At 33.4% G+C, this 19,242-nt stretch overlaps 3 protein-coding genes across 7 annotated transcripts; 2 read left to right on the forward strand and 1 right to left on the reverse strand.

Moving 5' to 3' along the window:
• Positions 1 to 672: 672 nt before the first annotated feature.
• Positions 673 to 1,182, forward strand: LOC146919928 (uncharacterized). The gene is made up of 2 exons (XM_085711081.1): positions 673 to 846; positions 934 to 1,182. The coding sequence occupies exons 1-2, from the start codon at positions 673 to 675 to the stop codon at positions 1,180 to 1,182; spliced, it is 423 nt and encodes a 140-aa protein (XP_085567207.1).
• A 488-nt stretch (positions 1,183 to 1,670) lies between these two features.
• Positions 1,671 to 2,992, reverse strand: LOC146919929 (geranylgeranyl pyrophosphate synthase 7, chloroplastic-like). The gene has a single exon (XM_085713307.1). It carries the CDS (start codon positions 2,960 to 2,962, stop codon positions 1,835 to 1,837), a length of 1,128 nt encoding a protein of 375 aa, XP_085569433.1. The 5' UTR covers positions 2,963 to 2,992; the 3' UTR covers positions 1,671 to 1,834.
• Positions 2,993 to 14,073: 11,081 nt separating this feature from the next.
• On the forward strand, positions 14,074 to 17,988 carry RCE1 (RUB1 conjugating enzyme 1). 5 transcript variants are annotated; one of them, XM_085713315.1, is made up of 6 exons: positions 14,074 to 14,194; positions 15,067 to 15,179; positions 15,610 to 16,948; positions 17,194 to 17,272; positions 17,388 to 17,504; positions 17,598 to 17,988. In XM_085713315.1, the coding sequence occupies exons 3-6, from the start codon at positions 16,827 to 16,829 to the stop codon at positions 17,733 to 17,735; spliced, it is 456 nt and encodes a 151-aa protein (XP_085569441.1). In that variant the 5' UTR covers positions 14,074 to 14,194; positions 15,067 to 15,179; positions 15,610 to 16,826; the 3' UTR covers positions 17,736 to 17,988. The 5 variants fall into 5 exon arrangements, with proteins under 5 accessions (XP_085569441.1, XP_085569439.1, XP_085569440.1 ...); XM_085713313.1 differs by having other exon boundaries at positions 16,840 to 16,948; XM_085713314.1 differs by having other exon boundaries at positions 14,140 to 14,467; positions 16,840 to 16,948.
• The last annotated feature ends 1,254 nt before the right edge of the window (positions 17,989 to 19,242 follow it).

Raw genomic sequence — 19,242 nt, forward strand, 5'->3', positions numbered from 1 at the left:
GATCTTAACCTATATTCTTAGAAAAATGCATCAACATTGTTGAAACAAATGGAAATTAACATCTCTATAAAAAAATTGTTGAAACAGGATGCATACATTTAAAGATAATAATGTTTATAGCATTCCATGGAAACACATTTGTAGAAATAGTGATGTTACAAACTACATAATATAACTTTCATGCAATGGCACAATCTTAATCATTGAAAAGCATGAGAATGTTTACTATATAGTTGCACCAGTTTCTCCTGATCAGAATGAAAGAGGCACTTTTTATGTAGCAAAGTTTTTAAAGAGTAAAATAAAAAGGTGCTACATTGTCGTCGAGGGCAGTTTCATGACATGACTTTGGCAAAATCGAAAGTTTAAAATTCAAGCAATTATGCGTTTATAAGATATAGCGCATTGCGTCTAAAAAAATCACATTAGTAAACATACATTTGAATTAATCGGTTGACAACATATTAACTTATTCAAACATATAACAAAGATTTTCTAAAAATAAAATCAAGGTATTTTCAAAATAGATTGTTTATTGTATCACATCTAATCAAATCTCAACTTCTATAGGTGATAAGTGAAACTGTTTAAAAAATAGAAAGAAACTCAATGAAGATCAAATTTATTTTTATACCCTTTACAATCTCACAAATATTAATCTCTATTCAGCGTATGCCCAAGAAAATTTCAAGAAGAGTTGGGAAAGAAAGGTCCAAAAGAGATACACTCAAAAAGATCAAACCTAGCTTCGCCAAGGAGATTCTAAAGATGAAGACCATAGATAAGCGACACTTTGAGAAGGATGTAGTTGAATGGATGACTAAAGACGACAGGCTGCAAGTCATGGTATATTATCTTTACCTTAAAATAAATTATACTACAATCATTTTATACATGATATTCAATTAACATTGCAATTCGTTTCCTACTTAGCATTTTCCCAATGAGATATCAAGGACAGTTCTAAAGGGAAAGCGGAAAACAATGACACTCATTGATGACCAAACTCAAAGGAGGTATAAGTGTCGCTTGATTACCGCGGAGAGACCATGTCATGAAAAGTACTTAGGTGGCCAATTGTTCAACTTTTGCCGAGAACGTGTGTTAGAGGAAGGTGGTAAACTAATCTTTGATATGGAAAAGCCACCTAAAAACATGCATGTTCAAGTTGGTCCCATATAGATCGTTGTTCAACATCCACCACTTTGACAAATCAACTTAGATCTAATCCAAAAGTGTCTTGACTTGGGGATGTTGTTTCTTTCATTCATTTTGTGTGATGTAAATATTGGTGTTAATCCCTTTTTGGTAACTCTATGACAATGGCGCTCGCTTTTATAATTCAAACTAATATCTAATCGTAATTTGCACATTATTGGTTCCTTCATTGGTTCCAATTAGTTTCATCTTAATTATATGATCTTTTCCTGGTCTCATGAACAAAATATACCCCCTTGTCATGAATCAAGACTTGGTAGAGCTTTCATAAATATTTTGGTAAAGATTTCTAATGTTTGTGCAATATCCATTAATTTGCCCATTTTTTGTTTGGAATAAATTTTTTACAAGTTACGTTATTCAACCCGTGCTTCGCACGGGTTTGTAACTAGTTTATCTTGAAAGAAAAAACTGAAGACCAAAACAGGGAAAATAAAAGTATTGATAGGTCTAAAAAAAAAAAACATTTCAATTTAACAATAAAAAAAAAACATTTCAATTTGATAGTACAAACATTTTGTGTCTGCATCTTACTTGCATCCAATGTTTTTTTTTGGTTACATCCAATGTTTTCATAACCCCAATTTTATTTTTCTCCTAAAAAAAAACAATAACTCTAATTTTGCCTATAAGCAATATAATTGGTTAAAGCAACTAAAGGAGCAGCCTTTTCAACATCAAAACCAATGAGACAATCATGTGCATCCTTAATCAATTTGTCAGCAAACTCCTTAGATTTTTCCAATCCCAAAAGCTTAGGATAAGTAGCCTTATCAGCAGCCAAATCTTTCCCAGCAGTTTTCCCTAATTCCTCAGAAGATTTAGTAACATCAAGAATGTCATCAACAACTTGAAACAATAATCCAATATACCTAGCAAATTTCCTTAATTTTTCAATTTCATCTTCAGTGCCACCACCAACTATTGCTCCCATAACAACCGCGGCTTCTAATAAAGCCGCGGTTTTACGAAGATGAATAAACTCTAGTGTCTTTAATCCCACATTTGATTTTCCTTCTGATTCTAAATCAACAATTTGTCCAGCAACTAGTCCTTCTTTTCCAACTGCTTTTGCCAGCTCAGCAATTGCTCTCACAACTTTTTCAGGTGGGACCCCTGTGGTTGAAACAGCCACGTGTTCAAACGCGAAGGAAAGTAGTGCATCCCCGGCGAGGACAGCTACGTCCTCACCGTAGACTTTGTGGTTTGTTGGCTTTCCTCGTCTGAGATCGTCGTTATCCATGCACGGTAAATCATCATGGATTAACGACATGGTGTGGATCATTTCCACGGCGCATGCCGATGGAATTGATGCTTCTTCTTTGCCGCCTACGAGTTCGCAGGCGGCAAGGCAAAGTACCGGACGGACACGCTTTCCTCCAGCGAGGAGAGAGTATCGCATGGCTTCGTAAATCTTCTCGGGTTCTTCTAGTACAATTGCTTCATCCAATGCTTTGTTCACTATATTGGCTTTTTCAAGCATGTAGCCATTGAAATTAAAATTGAAATTGGGTATGGTTTCTTCTTCGGTTTTTTTGTCCTTCACTATGTCTGCATTAGTGAGGACTGCAGAGAGTTTGAGAGAGGGAAAAGAAGAAACCAATTTGTTTATTGTTTGTTGTTGATTGGTAAATGAGAAAATGGGAATAGCTAGGAAGGGAATGAGAGTTTGATTTTTGGTTGTGATTGTTTGGTTCAACATAGAATTGGGACCAACCCATGTACCAAGATTCATGGAACTCATTCTTGGTGATTGATATTTGTGTGGTTATGCTCTTGTGTTCACCACCTTGTTATATTATATAGAGTTTCAACGAGGTTTCTCTTTGATGTTTATCAAATTGTTCTCATTATTATATTATATTTTTAAATTGAATTGTTCATTTTAAAATAATCAAATACTTTGTACGTATTCCAAAAAGAAAAGAATCATATACAAATACAATGCATTCATTAGATTTTGACCAAAATAAATAAATAATTGTATTTCATATATTTTTAGTTAAAATGAATTTTTTTTTATAAGCATTAAATTTTGGTGTTGTTTAAACAATAAATTAATTTTTTTACTTTAAAATAATTGTCTATTTTTGTATTTGGCATTTTAAGATTATTACTTGTAATTTTTTTTGACAAAAACGAGGATATTAAAAATTAAGGTTGGGCTGATGAGTCTGACATGTACCAATACGTAGATGACAAACACAGAATTTGGAAATCGATGTGTTTTCAAGAAGAGGGAATCTGTTTTGCCAATTTGTCGGTCTTTCTTATGGTTCACATAACTACCAAACATAAACCATGAACCTTTTCCTAAGAAAAATAAAAATAAACCATGAACCAGTTTATCCAAAAAAAAAAAAAAATGAACCTGGTTGTTTGGTGCAACGTTCTAAAAACTGAACTAAACCGGTCAATTAAACCGGTTAAATCATGAATTCACCGGTTTGTTGACTGGTTTATTAAAAGTATACCCTTAGTTTTTCTTTTTTATGATAAATATAGATATATAAATAAAGAAATGAGGACGAATATACTTTAGTTTGATTTGAGTGGGACTCAATTGATTACGATTTTTTTTTTGTTACATGATTGGTTTAACCGATTCATATTTTTTGTATATTTTTTAACTTGTTTAAATATTTCTTTATTATTTTTCATAAAAAATATATCATGTTGTTTAATTATTGTTGAACTGATTGAGTCGATTGAATTATGATCTATTTTGATGGGTTAGTTTGGTTTCTTTAAAGAAAAATGCTTGCACTACCTTACCCAAATCAAAAACCTTCATCAAATGGTGTCAAGAACCTATACAAGACTCAAATCTCCATAAACCTGCAATTTAACTTCCATATAAAGCTATAATTGTCAAGGTTAATTTCTATTAGGCATTAATATAAGTATCCAATTTTCCCAGAGATGCCATCATTTGGATTGACTTTAGATACCTGCTTCCAAAATAATAGAACATAAAGATTTGAACAAGTTTGTCTTCAAGAGGAAGAAAGTAAGGATGTAGTTTTTTTTTTTTTTTAAAGAGGTAAGGATATTGTTAGCAGGCAACACTTGGAAGGCCAACCGGGGAGATAACAATTAGAAATTGTCGTGTGAAATTGTCATGTGTCATGTGGATTAATGAGAAATTTGGTACCATACCAAAGAAAATAGAACATATGAAGAAGAACATGAGAGACCTTACTTCTAAAAATAGCATTAAGGATCAAGGCTAAGGAATTAGACGAGACCTTGAAGTTAATTCAGTTGTTGATAACTCCATACATTTTTTTTTTAAGGAAGATAACTCCATACATGAAGGTATATTTGGATCAGTATTTTATAGCAGAAGATCATATGTTTCTATCTATCAAATAAATGATCAACTTGGTTGATCCTGGTTCAGATGGACTACCAACCATCTTTTATCCGAGGTTTGGGACATTATTGGTAATGATGTCATCACTTCTATCCTTAATATTCTTAATAATAATAGATGATCTTAGAAATTTTAATTTTTTTTTTGAGAGAAGATCTTAGAAATTTTAATAATAATAATAATAATACCCTCATATACCTAATTATTAAGTTCTTGTCAAAAAAAAAAACTAATTATTAAGTTAAACATCAAGTTTATGATTATATGCCATCTTGTATTAAAACTACTATTATGAATGAAATGAGTTAAGTTTGTTTCTGTAAAAAAAAAAAGTTAAACATCAATCGAAACCTAGTGATTATAGACATGTAGAATTATTTGTAATGTCTACCTTAAATTTATCACCATAATCAAAAGTATTATTAATATTATCGTTAATCCCTATCAAATACTTTCAAACCTGAAGATTTATACTCGCTCCGATCACTATTATAAGTAAAAATCAATTTTTTAGGTTCATTCAATAAATGTTGTATTTGGTCAATAATATAGACCAAATACATCATTTAATGAATGAACCTAAAAAGTTGATTGTTGCTTATGATAGTAACCAGAGAGAGTAATTCATAACGCCATTACTACTCAAGAAGCTTTTCATACCCAAAATAAAATCATACAAGTAAATAAAGGTTTTGTTGGTATAAAATTTGACATGGAAAAGATGTATATATGGTATAAAATTTGACATGGAAAAGATGTATATATGATAGGGTTGAATGAAAATTCCTACAAAGCACTTTACTATCCACGGGATTTTCCCAAAATCTAGTTGATACCATTATGAAATGTGTTAGATTTGTTTCTTTCTCCATTCTCAAAAATGGCAAACCTCGAATTACTTCAAACCTGAAGGAGAAATTATACAACGAGATACTATATCTCCTTACCTCTTCATAATATGTGCAAAAGTACTTTCTAGGGTTTAGCTAGTACATTTTAATAATATCTCCTTGCAACGAGATATTATGAACTGTGTTAGATTTGTTTCTTTCTCTATTCTCATAAATGGCAAACCCTCGAATTACTTCAAACCTGAAAGAGAAATTATACAACGAGATACTATATCTCCTTACCTTTTCATAATATCTCCTTACAACGAGATATTATGAATTGTGTTAGATTTGTTTCTTTCTCTATTCTCATAAATGGCAAACCCTCAAATTACTTCAAACCTAGAAGAGGAATTATTATACATCGAGATACTATATCTCCTTACCTTTTTTATAATATGTGCATAAGTACTTTCTAAGGTTTAGTTAGTATCTTTTCATAATATCTCCTTACAACGAGATATTATGAATTGTTTAATATTTGTTTTGTTGTTTAGACTTATTTTAAAAAGTGTGAATCACAAAAAAATAAATAAAAAAAAAATCATCGTATTGCTTTAGGCTTTAGCCAAGAATTTCCCGCTCCATAACTCATCTACATTTTGTATTGTACGGTTGATGTCAAAGAAGCTAAGTGATATCAAGATATTTTTAAGAGTTATCAAGAAGCACCGTGCGCTAGAAGATAAACCTCAACAAATTAGAGAGGTGTTTTAATGGAAATGTGAATCCAAAAATAAAGCATCAATTTCAAAGATGGATTCCCATCATGATTACAAATATAATTACTAGATTTCTTGGTCTACCATCTTTGAAATTGATAAACCTCAACAAATTACCCTTTGATATTTGTTGAGGGTAATTTTTGATTCCCATCATGAGAAAATTTAAAATATCAAGGGTGTAACTATTTGACTAAGAGAATTTGGAAGAAATTGAAATGGTCTACCATCTTTGAAATTGATAAACCTCAACAAATTACCCTTTGATATTTGTTGAGGGTAATTTTTGATTCCCATCATGAGAAAATTTAAAATATCAAGGGTGTAACTATTTGACTAAGAGAATTTGGAAGAAATTGAAAGGTTGAAAAGAGAAGTGCATTTCTTTTTTTTTTTTGGAAGAGGTTTTCTCATCGTATTGGTGACAAAAGCTATCCCTACATATGTTATAAGTTTCTTCCTTCTTCCTAAAGGTATTTGTGAGCAGCTAGAGATCAGAATACCCTATTTTTGCTCATGTGCATCACTGAAGAAGAAGCTACGAATCATATTTTCATGCAATGGAACTGGGCATTCAAATTTGGTTCGGATCCCACTTAGTATTAATTTTAAATCTTGCATAGAGTTAAGTTTTAAAGACTGGCTAAGCGACATGATAGAGAAACTATGATGAGGATAGTATAACCATTATAGCAACTATTATTGATAGCATTTTAATCATATTCTAGAAATTTTGTCAAAAAAAAATCATATTCTAGAAATAAAAATATTTATGAAGACAAAGATTTGCCCATTTTAGATTCAATCAGTCGAAATAATAACAAAAAGAAGACACAACGTAACAGGATAATATTCAAAGCAAAATGTGACGAAATATGATATACGGAGACGAAATCTGCTGAACACGTCGGAGCTTCCGTTCTGCTCAGGTTTTTTCGTTACTGTAAGTTAATTTGCAAACTGGGTTTGTGTTTTTTGTGGCTTTTCTGTGATTGTTACTTCTGGTTGCTGCGTTAAGTTTGCTTCGGATTTGTTGTTCTGTGCTGCGTTTTGTGCTTGTCTCGTCTTTGTTGTGTGAGTTGTTGATGGCTTCCACCACTCCACATCCGAGGGTAACAAAATCGTTTGCTCAAGCTCTAACCAATTCGTGCAACATTCCTAATTCACAGTTGCCTAAGCCTTGTTTGAAAGGTGAGCAACTCTCAAAAAGAATTTCTGAGGATGAAGTTTTGGCAGAAATCTTAGACTGTCAAAAGGTCCTTAACGGGAGGTTCACTCTTCCAAAGGGTTCTTCCCCGGTGCGTTTGCTGGACTTGAAGGAAATAATCTCAAAGTTTTGGCAAACTAAAGGTCCGTGGTCCATGGCTCCATTGGGTAAAGGTTACTTTGAATTTGTTTTTTCATCCTTAGATGATCTAAGTGCAGTTCGATCTATTGGTTCTTGGAATCTCTCACCGGGCTTCCTTCATACATTTGCTTGGACTGCTGACTTCAATCCTCACAAGGTGCAACAAACAATTGCTCAAACATGGATTCGCCTTCATGGTCTTTCTCGAGAATATTCGCGCAAAAAAACATTGTTTGAAATAGCAAGGGCTCTAGGAACTCCTTTGGCACTTGATGAGGCAACTAGCAAGAGAACTTTCAGTCATTATGCTAGAGTTCTAATAGAGGTCGATCTAACTTTAGAGTTGCGTGAAAGAATCCTAGTTGAAAGGATTGCAAGTATCAAATTCCCAAGGTGCAGCCTATTATTAAGCCTACTGCCTCAACTGTTGAGAAGGTTGATGCCGTGATCATACCGCCTTCAGGTACGCTAAACAAAGTTGCATATTACAATAAAACTGTTGTTGAAATAGACCCACTTATTGATGATATAATAAGGTCTAGAGAAGTTACAAATGTTATGTTTGTGGGTTTAAACCATGGGGAAGAGGTTCCTAATATCTCCGTTGGAGTGGTTAGTGAGAAACCTTTGCAGGTTGATGATTCGGTTATGGCTGAGACACAGAGGGAGGACCAACATCACAACAAATTTCCGAATATGCATATTGTTGGTCCTTGGTGTGATGCAATCACTGATATGGATTATATTCAAGATTTTCCTTCAAGTCAGGAGGACTTTGGTAGATCTATGGTGGTGACAAGCCCTGATTTGTCGAACTTTAGCTCAAATGTAATTCACGACATGCAAGTTCTAGGGCTGGTTCCTAATGATGCCCAACAAGTTACAGAATTTTTGAGTGATTCCTGGTCTAACATGGCTCAAAATGATGAGAGTGTTGATTTCGTTGGAAACACAAATCAAACATTTCAACTGGTGGTTCCGAGAAAGTCAAAAGGCAGGTTAAAGAAGCAGCAAACCGAGGCTAACAAAGGATTCAAGGTAGGTGCTTCGAACCGTACCCCGCGCTAGCTCGTTGGTATCTTGTCGTTCCTTATGCTTTTTATTTTTGTTCCTTTTGTTTTGGGTTTCTTGTTTTCCTTTTTTGTTGAGGGTTTTTGGCTTTAGTCCCCCTCTTTCTTTGTACTATTTTTTTTATAATATTATTAGATTAGGGTGTCACAGCAGGCTACCCCTCTGCACCCCGTCTTTTGTTTAAAAAAAATAAAATATAGCAGCTGCGACAACTTGGAAAATGCAAGGTTACATTAATGATGCCATATTTGATGCTTTTGATGTTAAACATGTTCATCTGGAACAAAACAAAGCAGCACACATTTTAGTTATAGATGTGTTAGAGTATACCTATAGAACTTGGGTTCAAACAACATATGATGAGAACCAGTCTATATTATAATATGGGTTAATTATGTTTCTAGTCCCTATAAAATAGCGAACTTGTAAGTTTAGTCCCTACTTAATTTTAATAGCATTTTTAGTCCATAATTTTGTTTTTCTGCACTGAGTATTAGTCCCTACTCAATTCAAATTTGTTTAATTTATGCTTAAACTCTTAAATTTTTGAACAATTTTTTGCAGACATGTTTAGAACATTACTAAAAGTTCGTCCGCAAAAAATTATTGCAAAATTTGATTTCTACATCCAGATTTTATTACTTTTTATCTTTAACTTTTGTCGTTTTAAAAAATTCATATTTAATTCATTTCATGTCAGAAAATTCTAAATTTTAGTAAACGAACCTTTCATAGTGTTCTAATCTTGTCTCAAAAAAATCGTTCAAAAATTTAAGAGTTTAAGGATAATTAATCAAACTTTATTTTAGCAGGGACTAAAATTATAAGTAATTTTTTTTTTATAGGGACTAAAAATGCTATTAAAATTAAGTAGGGACTAAACTTACAAGGTCGCTATTTTATAGGGACTAGAAACATAATTAACCCTTATAATATCTACTATTTTCTTCTTCAAAAAATAATATCTTCTATTTTGATTAAAAAAATATATAAATATTTTAATAGTTTTAGTAAATATTTTTTAAAGAGATGATTGGAGTCCTCGTGAGCTTAACTCAGTTGGTAAGGACATTGCATAATATATGCAAGGTCTGGGGTTCAAACCTCGGCCAACAAAAAAAAAAATACAGAGATGATTGGAGAAGAGAAAAATTTGACTAACAAGACTACACCATTCCACTATAAACTATAATAATTAATAACAATAATAATGAAATATTTATTAAAATCAACAATTTTAATTAGATTCTAGAATTAATAACAATAATAATGAAATATTTATTAAAATCAACAATTTTAATTAGATTCTAGAATGAGTACAGTGTAATTTTTTACTATAGATTCATCCACTACACAATAAAATTATTAATGGATTGAATTCAATTGTTCCAATTAATAATATCGATGAATCCAATTCATCTATTTTATTTAAATTCAATGTATCAATTTTTTTGAATGAAATCCAATACTTTAATGTTTTTTTAATAAAACATGTGTTTTATGGTAAAATACATAATTATATAATTTTCTATTTCTTTTATATTGTTTCTTATGATAAAAACAAGATAATATAATTTATGTATTTTTTATGATAAAAACATAATTATAAAAACCAATTTTGTAGAAAAATAGAATTATAAAAAATATTTAAAATACTCTGACATTTTGACCAACCCTTAATTTTGACCAAAATCTTAATGATGTTATAATATTTTAATGGGGAATTTGTCATTTTAGTCCCTGAATAGAAAATGAGTAGTCACTTTAGTCCCTGAATGCAGAGAAATTGCAAAACGGTTCCTGAATGTAGACTTTGTTGGTCAATTTCAGGGACTAAAGTGACTAACGGAGTCTACATTCAGGGACTAAATTGACTAACGGAGTCTGCATTCCGGGACTAAATTGACTAAAAGAGTCTACATTCAAGGACTATTTTGCAATTTATCTGCATTCAGGGACTAAATTGATGACTCTTTTCCTATTCAGAGACTAAAGTGACTAATTCCCCTATTTTAATTGATGTGAGAATGTCTATCTAGAGGACTATAATCATTTATAATTTTTAATTTTAAATGACTAAAAACACATGTTGTAAATTTCTCAAATATAAAAAAGGGTAATATATGTTTACCCCCTGTAATATAAATGGTTTCTGATTTTTATTTAAGATTCCAACCATATAAAATGAAGATTTTCCACAAGAGGAATGCTAGGGACCCATCTTTTCAACACTCTTTCTAACACCAACTTTTTTATTGGAGGAAATTAATGTATATCCCACTATTTTAAGTGAAACCCATTTTCAAAGTGTTAGACCCACCTTGATTTAAACCAATAAGACAGTGAGTGTTTGAGAGAGCGTTGAAAAAAGAGTTTTGCTAGCAGTAAATACTCATTGACCCCATTTGACTCATGTTATACGCTGATGTGGTACTTGACTGTGTATTTAGTTATTTTTTTTCATTTTTTTCATTCATTACATGTGTATATGTTTTGACATGTCACTATTTTATTAAAAAAAATAAAAATAAAACACCTTTACATATATATTTCTCTCTTTTTCAGATTTCTTTATTCATAAAAACCTTCATCCCTTATTATCTATCAAACCGGGAAAAAAACTCAAATGAATCTCTCGTTTTCTCTATCCATGGTCATCACTTTCTTCTCCCTGTTAATCACTTATTCATCGCCAAATTCTTTATCAAAGCTTCATCCCTTCCTCTCAAACCCATAAAACTATGGGCTTTCGAAGTTGGCTGGAGGGTTCAGTCACATAAATTGATGAGGGCATCTATAAAGGATTTCTGGACTTTTAGGATCGGTTTAGCCTTGTTTGTTTGGTCAATTTTTTCTAGAATAAAATCATCATGGAACTTCCATGAGATTAATACATGGTTCAGTGGCGAAGCCACGTGAGGACATGGGATGGCCATGGCCTCCCCATTGAAATAGACCGGGAATTACTAATTTTTTTCTAAAACATGTACTCATTTAATAATCATCTTCTTCTTCTCTCTACGACGCCCTCCTCCATTCCATCCATCACCTTCAGTTCACGCCGCGACGATTAGGTCCTCCATCACCGTCGAAGCTCACTCGTTTGTCTTCAACCATCTCTCTGTTCGTCTCCAGACTCCAGCTCTCCACAAACCCTACTTGTAACTTGTAATTGTAAGTTAATTTTTTCTATCTCCTGCTTCGATTTCCCTTCGATTTATTTTTTCCCTTCGATTTTCGAATCATATGTGGTTTGTTGTTGTTTTTGTTGTTTGGTAATGAATTTGGTATTTTGATTTGGTTTCACCTAAATTTCTCCATAACCCTAATTAACCTTTTTTCTGTACTGTGTTGAAGGAAAGAGAAAATCGAATATAAATTGGTAGAAATTGAATCTGTCAAATGTGTTATTTGATTTTGAAACTAGTTGAAAATTTGAAATCGATTACAAACTAAACAACAATGTAAAAATAAATTGAAACTTGAAATTGGGTTGATTTTGGAACTGTTTCACTAAACCATGTAAATTGGTTGAAATTGCTTCATTAAGAGTCTTAGTATTATGATTGCAGTATCCACAAATCAAAAGGATGCCGGCCATATGTAGTGTGTATCTAAAATAGGGTCGTTATCAAATGCAATTAGAAAATTGTCACTTGTTCGGTATCGAGAATCATCCAAGGCGGTTTCAACACACTTGGGTTAGCATGTTTCCTTCGTGGCTAGAATATTCAACGCCAGAGGATGCTACATATTGCTTATGATGTTATCTCTTTAGCAAAAAACCAAGTGGACGTCCCGGGTCACATGTATTCATTTATATGCAGTTTAATTTTTTGATGATCCACTTTATGTATTACGTAGTTTAAATTTTTGATGATCTATTTATATTTATACAACTTAAATGTGTTGTATACAATATGACTTATATATTTTTAGTTTATTTTGATGGCGGTCATCTCAAACTTTTTTGTATGGTTCCGTCACTGACAGGGTTCAAGATCATTTTCGATGGATTTGGGACGGCAGTGGGTGAGCTCAATGTGTTTTATGGGGGATTAGGGATAGTTGTGTAGGTTGGTGAACTCAGGGAATGAGATGGTGAACCGTACTACTTGTAATCGCTAGAGCAGAACTCATCGTGTTTTATGTTCTCTCCTGATGAAGTGATTGAATGGGAATGGAAACGGAAAAGAGACAACAAAACAAAATACAGAGGTAATCATGTGTATAAGTTGGTTACCGAGTGGTTATCTCCTTCCATATCTCACATTCTCGGCCTCTCTCTTGTCCATCACCATAGCCATCGATCGATATCATCTCTATAATGGATAATGCATTACAACATTACGCTCGAAGCTGAAAAATACTTCCTCCGGTCCTTATTATAAGAAAAAGTTGACTTTTTAGGTTCATAGAATAATTAATGTATCTTATTATAAATATAGACTAGATACATCACTTACACAATGAACTAAAAAAGTCAATTGTTTCTTATAATAAGGACCGGAGGGAGTGCTTTTATTTTTTATTAAAAAAAATTATCCACTACGGAGATGGGATGGGGCGGGTATACCCGAACCCGTCGGGAACAGGGATGATATTTCATTTGTCATCCTCGTTTGGGGGGGGGGGGGGGATGAAAGACAGACTTCCAACGAAACTCAACCTCCAAAGGCGCGATATTCTTCAGGCCGCAGACACTTTGTGCGTTTCGGGTTGCGGCAACGACGAGTCTACATCACATTTGTTCCTTCATTGCGTTGTTTTTGGCTCGTTATGGCAGCATATTAGGTCTTGAATTGGCGTGTGTGGTGCAGATACTCAAAATATTAGTGACCATTTTCATCAATTTATTCATTATACAGGTCATTCAAAGGCGCGACGATCGTTCCTTCAACTACTCTGGCTCCTTTGTGTTTGGCTGGTGTGAAATGAAAGAAACAATAGATTGTTCAATAACATTGAAACACCTGTTGATAAGCTCTTAGAAAAAGTGAAATATCATTCTTTGTGGTGGTTAAAGGCCAATAAAACCACTTTTGTGTACGGTTCTCAGAATTGGTGGTCGAACCCTTTATCTTGTGTGGGTATCGACTGACCTTGTTTTTGTAATTAAACTTTGTGACTGGTCATTTTCCGGGTTGGTCCCTCTGGTACACCTTTTGCACTGAGGGGTCTTCAACGCCGTTGTTAATATATTCCATTTTGATTTTTTCAAAAAAAAATTCTCATCCCCATTGAATATGGGTAGAATAACTGGTAAGTATTTGAGCGTACGGAATGGAGACGGGGAAGGTAAAACTCGTCCACATCCCGCACATTGCCATGCCTACTTAAATACATGTAAAACAAAACAAACAAACAAAAAAACTAAAAACGTGAAATATATAGATAGATATCGTTCGTTAATAGAAAATAGAGTTAAAAAAACAAAAGATAGAAAATAGAGTTAAAAAAACAAAAGCAACGAAGCGAGTTTGTTTATAGAGAAGCGCAAAAGAAAACATCGCTGAGCTGTGAAATCAACTCAGTTTAGTTCTTTTTTTCAATCTTCTCAATCAATCAGGTTCGTTCCTTCGTTTCTCTCACGCTATTCTTTTATTATTCCTCTCTCTCAATTATCGATCTCTTTCCCCTTTCCTCTTCTAGGGTTTCTGTTTTTCTAATTAAATACCTCACCCTAATTCATAATTTACCTTTATCTCTCTCTAATTGAAAATTTTATTTTAATTTATTTAATTAATATTTAAACGAACTCTCTAGTATCTTCTGTGATTCCTTTGTTTTTCCGTACGCGTTGAAGTTCTACGATTAGATCGCGGTGCTTTTTGTTGAATCGGTGTGATTAAGTGTTTTTTTTTGACCTAAACGCGATCTTATTCTTGTTTATCATGATTAATCATTCTTATCCATGTCGATTCTTTGATATCATTATTCATTATGGGACAAAATTAGCTGGTTTAAGTTTAATGTGTAACCTAGCTAGTTTTTTTTTATTGAGCTTGTGAATATTTGTTGCTTTTGAAAAAGGTTCTGTTTGATTGCAAAAGCTACGAAGCTGTTTGGTATCACGTTGGTTTGTTGTCTCGAAATCACGATGAGCTACTTTTTTTTTTTTTTTTTTAAGGGTTTGTAAAGTTTGGCAAAGAATTGTTCTATCCAGAAATCGAACTCAAACTCAGGTGAGCTACTGTGATTTTGCAAAAGCTATGTAGGGTTGCTTTTGCAAAATCGCGGTGACTTACGATGATTTTGGCAAACCCGCAGTGATACTAAACATACAATTTTTTGTTGGATTAATGAACTAGATAGGGATGGGCTTGATTGGTATTTTTTGTTGTTCTTATTCGAAGGAAGTTGTAGATGTTGTTTTTGCTTGGATAGTTATGTAGTCTGTGATATGAAGTGTTCTAATGCTGGTTGATGTTGTTTTTGTAGGAATATGATTAAACTATTTAAAGTAAAGGAAAAGCAAAGAGAACAAGCTGAAAATGCCAGTAATGGAGTACCTGTTAAGAAGCAAAGTGCTGGCGAGTTGCGTCTTCACAAAGGTTACCTTCTTATTAAATTGTTTACTTTTTTTGTGTTTCATTGTGTTAAATTTGTGTGGCACTTCCCCCTACCCATGGCCAGAATACTTGAATCGAGAGGGAAAGGTGAACAATAAAGGTTTAGTGCTAATGTGTAGTTGCCATAGCAGGAATTTTTTGGGGGCTTTGTTGTTTGGGCCTTGGAGTGTGACTGGAGAGGATGCCAGCGAGAATGAAATCCAGAAATAAATTACACAAATATCTTGGCTGTTTCATTTGACTACCGAAGATATATGTTTTGGTTTGCTGCTTTACATTCTAGAAGTTTTTACTTGATATAGGATGAAAATGAAAAGCATAATCTACATAATGTAGTTAGGTTTTGAACAGAACATTTTTGTTTTTTTTTTCACACTGAATGTCATACAGCTTGCATTTTGTAATATTGCAGCTGCTCCCACAATCATCTCCTGCAATTGTGGTCTCTTCTCTAGTGAACGACCAGTCTTCAGTAAACTCTGGATATTTAATGATTGGCCCATTCTCTTCCTCCTTTATTTTTCATCGAGTCTTAATCGCTGTCTATCTCTCTATTTCCTTTTCATCCCTATTTATATATTTCTTTCTTTGTGACTCTGTCCTCATTGTTAATTGATTCAAGAGCTGCTAACAATGATACTTTTGGTGAATTTAATTTCTTGCAATATGTTTCTAGTTTATCGCTCTTGAAAGTTATTAGTTCTTTTTCTATTTTGTTAATTCTGCAGTTTTTGTGTGTGTGTGTATATTATACTCCTATGAAAACCTCCATGCTTCTACTATAAGCTGCAATGTCATCTGCCATACTCTTATGGTGGATTTTAGGCTTGCGCCATGTACCACCATCATCCTCTAATAACATTGCATAAAATGAGTAAAATTGGACAAAGGTAGATGTATGTTGTTTTATTATTTTTTCGGATGAGACGCAGAAAGAAACAAGGTAGAGATAAGTGAATGGAAAACCTTGAGATTGTGGTAGTAAGAATGATCTAGGAGTTGAATTAGCAAGGTTGCATTGTTTTCCGTGAAAATTTACTGTAGGCTCTCCTGCTTTGAGGAGGACAGGGACCAGATAGTTTATTGTTGAATGATTTTTAATTTAAATATTGTGTATTCTCACGGTATATTATGACAAAAGAAAATTGTAGAAGCAAATAATGATTCCTATATTTGATTTTCTTCTGTTCTGGTGGCCGTGAAGTGTGAATGCTCTTATGCTTGGAGTGCCTATACTTGTTAAGTGATAACCTTGGGGGTGAGAAAACCATGTGATTGTTCTTTTTCTTTCTTGGGCGGCTGTATATTCTCCCAGTATATTTAATGAAGGCTTTTTATCTTGAGAATTGGAGTTTATTCTCAATAACATCCTTAGTAATTTTATTAGTGATTTTTCATGAAAAGAAACTTCTTTAGTGGATAAACAAGTAATTCATCTGACCATTAGTCAGCTTAAACATGTAGACTGCTATCCTGTGAAGAGTTACAAGCTCACTAGGTGAACTAAGATATCATTTCTCAAGCTGTACTGTTTTTAGCTGCTGTTCTGAGACATTTCTTATGTCGTTTTTCAATCTTTGTCTATAGTTTCCGCCACTTTATTTTGTTATACAAGTCTTTTCACAGTGAATGTTTCTTTCAGATATAAGTGAGCTGAATCTACCAAAGTCTTGCACCATGCAATTTCCCAATGGCAAAGATGACCTGATGAACTTCGAAGTTTTGATTCGACCCGATGATGGATATTACTTGTAAGGAAGTTTCCACTTTATCTTTTTGTTATTTTCTACCTGTAGCCTAACTTTAAAATTGATTCTTGTTTTTAAGGCCTTGATGTCCCTATGCTGTCTTTATATCATGTTATTTGTTTGGTTTGCTTTCATCTTTAAATGCTAAATTAAATGTATAATCTGGTAGTAAGACCTACACGTCACCCTCAAAATGACGAAAAAACAGAAAATCTTGTTAACCACCTCTATGCTGTTTTTTGTTACAGAGGAGGTGCATTTTTGTTTTCCTTCAATGTGTCTCCCATCTATCCACATGAAGCACCCAAGGTGAAGTGCAAGACAAAGGTAGGATCAACTTCGTTATGTATTTAACTACAATTCATGCTTCTGGGTGTCTGCCTTGTTTTCATATTCTGTTTTAATGTAGTAACTTTATTTGTATCATTATGTGTATATGCAGGTCTACCATCCAAATATTGACTTGGAAGGAAATGTGTGTCTCAACATCTTAAGAGAAGACTGGAAACCTGTCCTTAATATAAACACTGTCATCTATGGCTTGTATCATCTCTTCACGGTATGGCTCTGTTTTTTAACATATCAGGGTTTTGATATTTGAACGGGGATACTTGAAATTTATGGACTCTAATCTGTTACTTATTGTGTGCAGGAGCCAAATTACGAGGATCCCCTGAATCATGATGCCGCTGCTGTCTTGAGAGATAATCCAAAGATGTTTGAATCTAATGTGAGGAGGGCAATGTCTGGTGGGTATGTGGGACAAACCTTCTTCCCCCGCTGTATGTAAACCATGCTCAACAACTTCCATGCCCCTTTTGAAATATATTATCAATGCCCATGGTTTGTAAAATTTATTTCAAGAAAATTGCATTTTACTTTCGTCAGTATGTTATTTTTCTTGGTGGAGGAGCATCAGGATAGTTCCTTAGACCACCAAACGCATCTAAAAGCCAAACAATTGGAATGTTGATGTAACTTATGTGCTTTATGGAATGTTGACGTACTATTCTAAACAATCAGAAAATGGGTTCAGCGGTCGATATTTGTGTTGTCTCTTCGCATTTTATGTTGATTCTTGTCTGTTACTTTCATTATCATATCCATACTCCCCCAAAACACGTAATGCTTTCATTCTAATTGAGAAGCCAATAAGCAAAAACATAACAGCCACACACAATTTGTGTACTTCGTTAGCCTTTTATTTTTTAACAAGTGCTCGAGTTCTGATGTCTAACTTTAAAAAACCAGCTATTCACTTTTGTGGAATAGTTAATAATCTCCAAGCTTCATTTAAACTGTGATTTCGAGTTCTTTAAACTGAAAACAGTCAGCATAATGTTCTTCTCAGGCCAGTGTGTCTTTTGAGAGATTCTAAGGTGCTACTGTAAAATTTAGTTAATGTGTAGTACTGTGTACAATTGATAAAAAGCAGAATGATGCTGCCAAATAACTGTATGACCGAAACATTCATCACTGTCCTCCCCTCCATTTTAATAACATCAAACTCTCGTTGGTGAAAGGAGACAAAAACCGAAGTTATCATTTGTCTTTTCAATATTTTCTTTCCCAACGGAATAATTTGCAAACTTCTGCCTTGCTTTGATGCGAGTTTTGTGCCTCCATCAGTTCATTGAAGCTCATTTGGTAGTGCCACTCTGTTTGATGCCTTTTGTTTTAGCAGAAGATTAACATTGTTAAAGTACAAGGGAAGAGCGTGCACTTAAATGCAAAAATAAGGGAGGTCAGTATCAATCTAAAAAGTAGAGGTATTTATGATGTTTAAATAGACCTTAGGAGAGGTCGTGTAAATTTCCCTTTTGAAATGTTTGGTATTAAATACTCCCTCCGTCCCAAAATATAAGCAAAAATGAGTCTATGATAGTTGACGTATTTGGTACAAATTTTGAACCAAATACATTAACTTTCGTTGACCAATTTTTGCATAAATTTTGAGACGGAGGGAGTACACGATTTTGTGGATATGCTGTACCTCTTTTTTTTGGATCTACTAATTAAATGTCAACTATCCTTATTAAAAAAAAAATGTCAACTATCCTTATAACTGAAAAAAAAATCCTAATGACATTATTTTGATATATATTTGATTAGGGCATTATTGTCAATCCTTGTATAGTTTTATATGACAACAAAATATGAGCATAACATGAAATTCGGGTGTAGGCATGGCAATGGGGCGGGGTGGGGACGAGTTTTGCCTTCCCCGTCCCCATACCCGATTCTTATATACTTACCCGTTACCCTACCCATACCCAACGGGGATGAGAAATTGAATC

Source organism: Medicago sativa, chromosome 5, assembly GCF_051527215.1.
Source record: "Medicago sativa cultivar Bolivia chromosome 5, Bolivia_mono, whole genome shotgun sequence".
Taxonomy (NCBI): domain Eukaryota; kingdom Viridiplantae; phylum Streptophyta; class Magnoliopsida; order Fabales; family Fabaceae; genus Medicago; species Medicago sativa.

Bases quoted from the DNA above. Each gene is read 5' to 3' on its own strand.
- RCE1 (XM_085713313.1), top strand. From the start codon at position 15,071: ATGATTAAACTATTTAAAGTAAAGGAAAAGCAAAGAGAACAAGCTGAA. The intron at 16,949-17,193 runs GTAAGGAAGTTT...TTTTTGTTACAG, and splicing joins CCCGATGATGGATATTACTT to AGGAGGTGCATTTTTGTTTT. The intron at 17,505-17,597 runs GTATGGCTCTGT...TATTGTGTGCAG, and splicing joins GCTTGTATCATCTCTTCACG to GAGCCAAATTACGAGGATCC.
- LOC146919928 (XM_085711081.1), top strand. From the start codon at position 673: ATGCCCAAGAAAATTTCAAGAAGAGTTGGGAAAGAAAGGTCCAAAAGA. The intron at 847-933 runs GTATATTATCTT...TTTCCTACTTAG, and splicing joins ACGACAGGCTGCAAGTCATG to CATTTTCCCAATGAGATATC.
- LOC146919929 (XM_085713307.1), bottom strand. From the start codon at position 2,962: ATGAGTTCCATGAATCTTGGTACATGGGTTGGTCCCAATTCTATGTTG.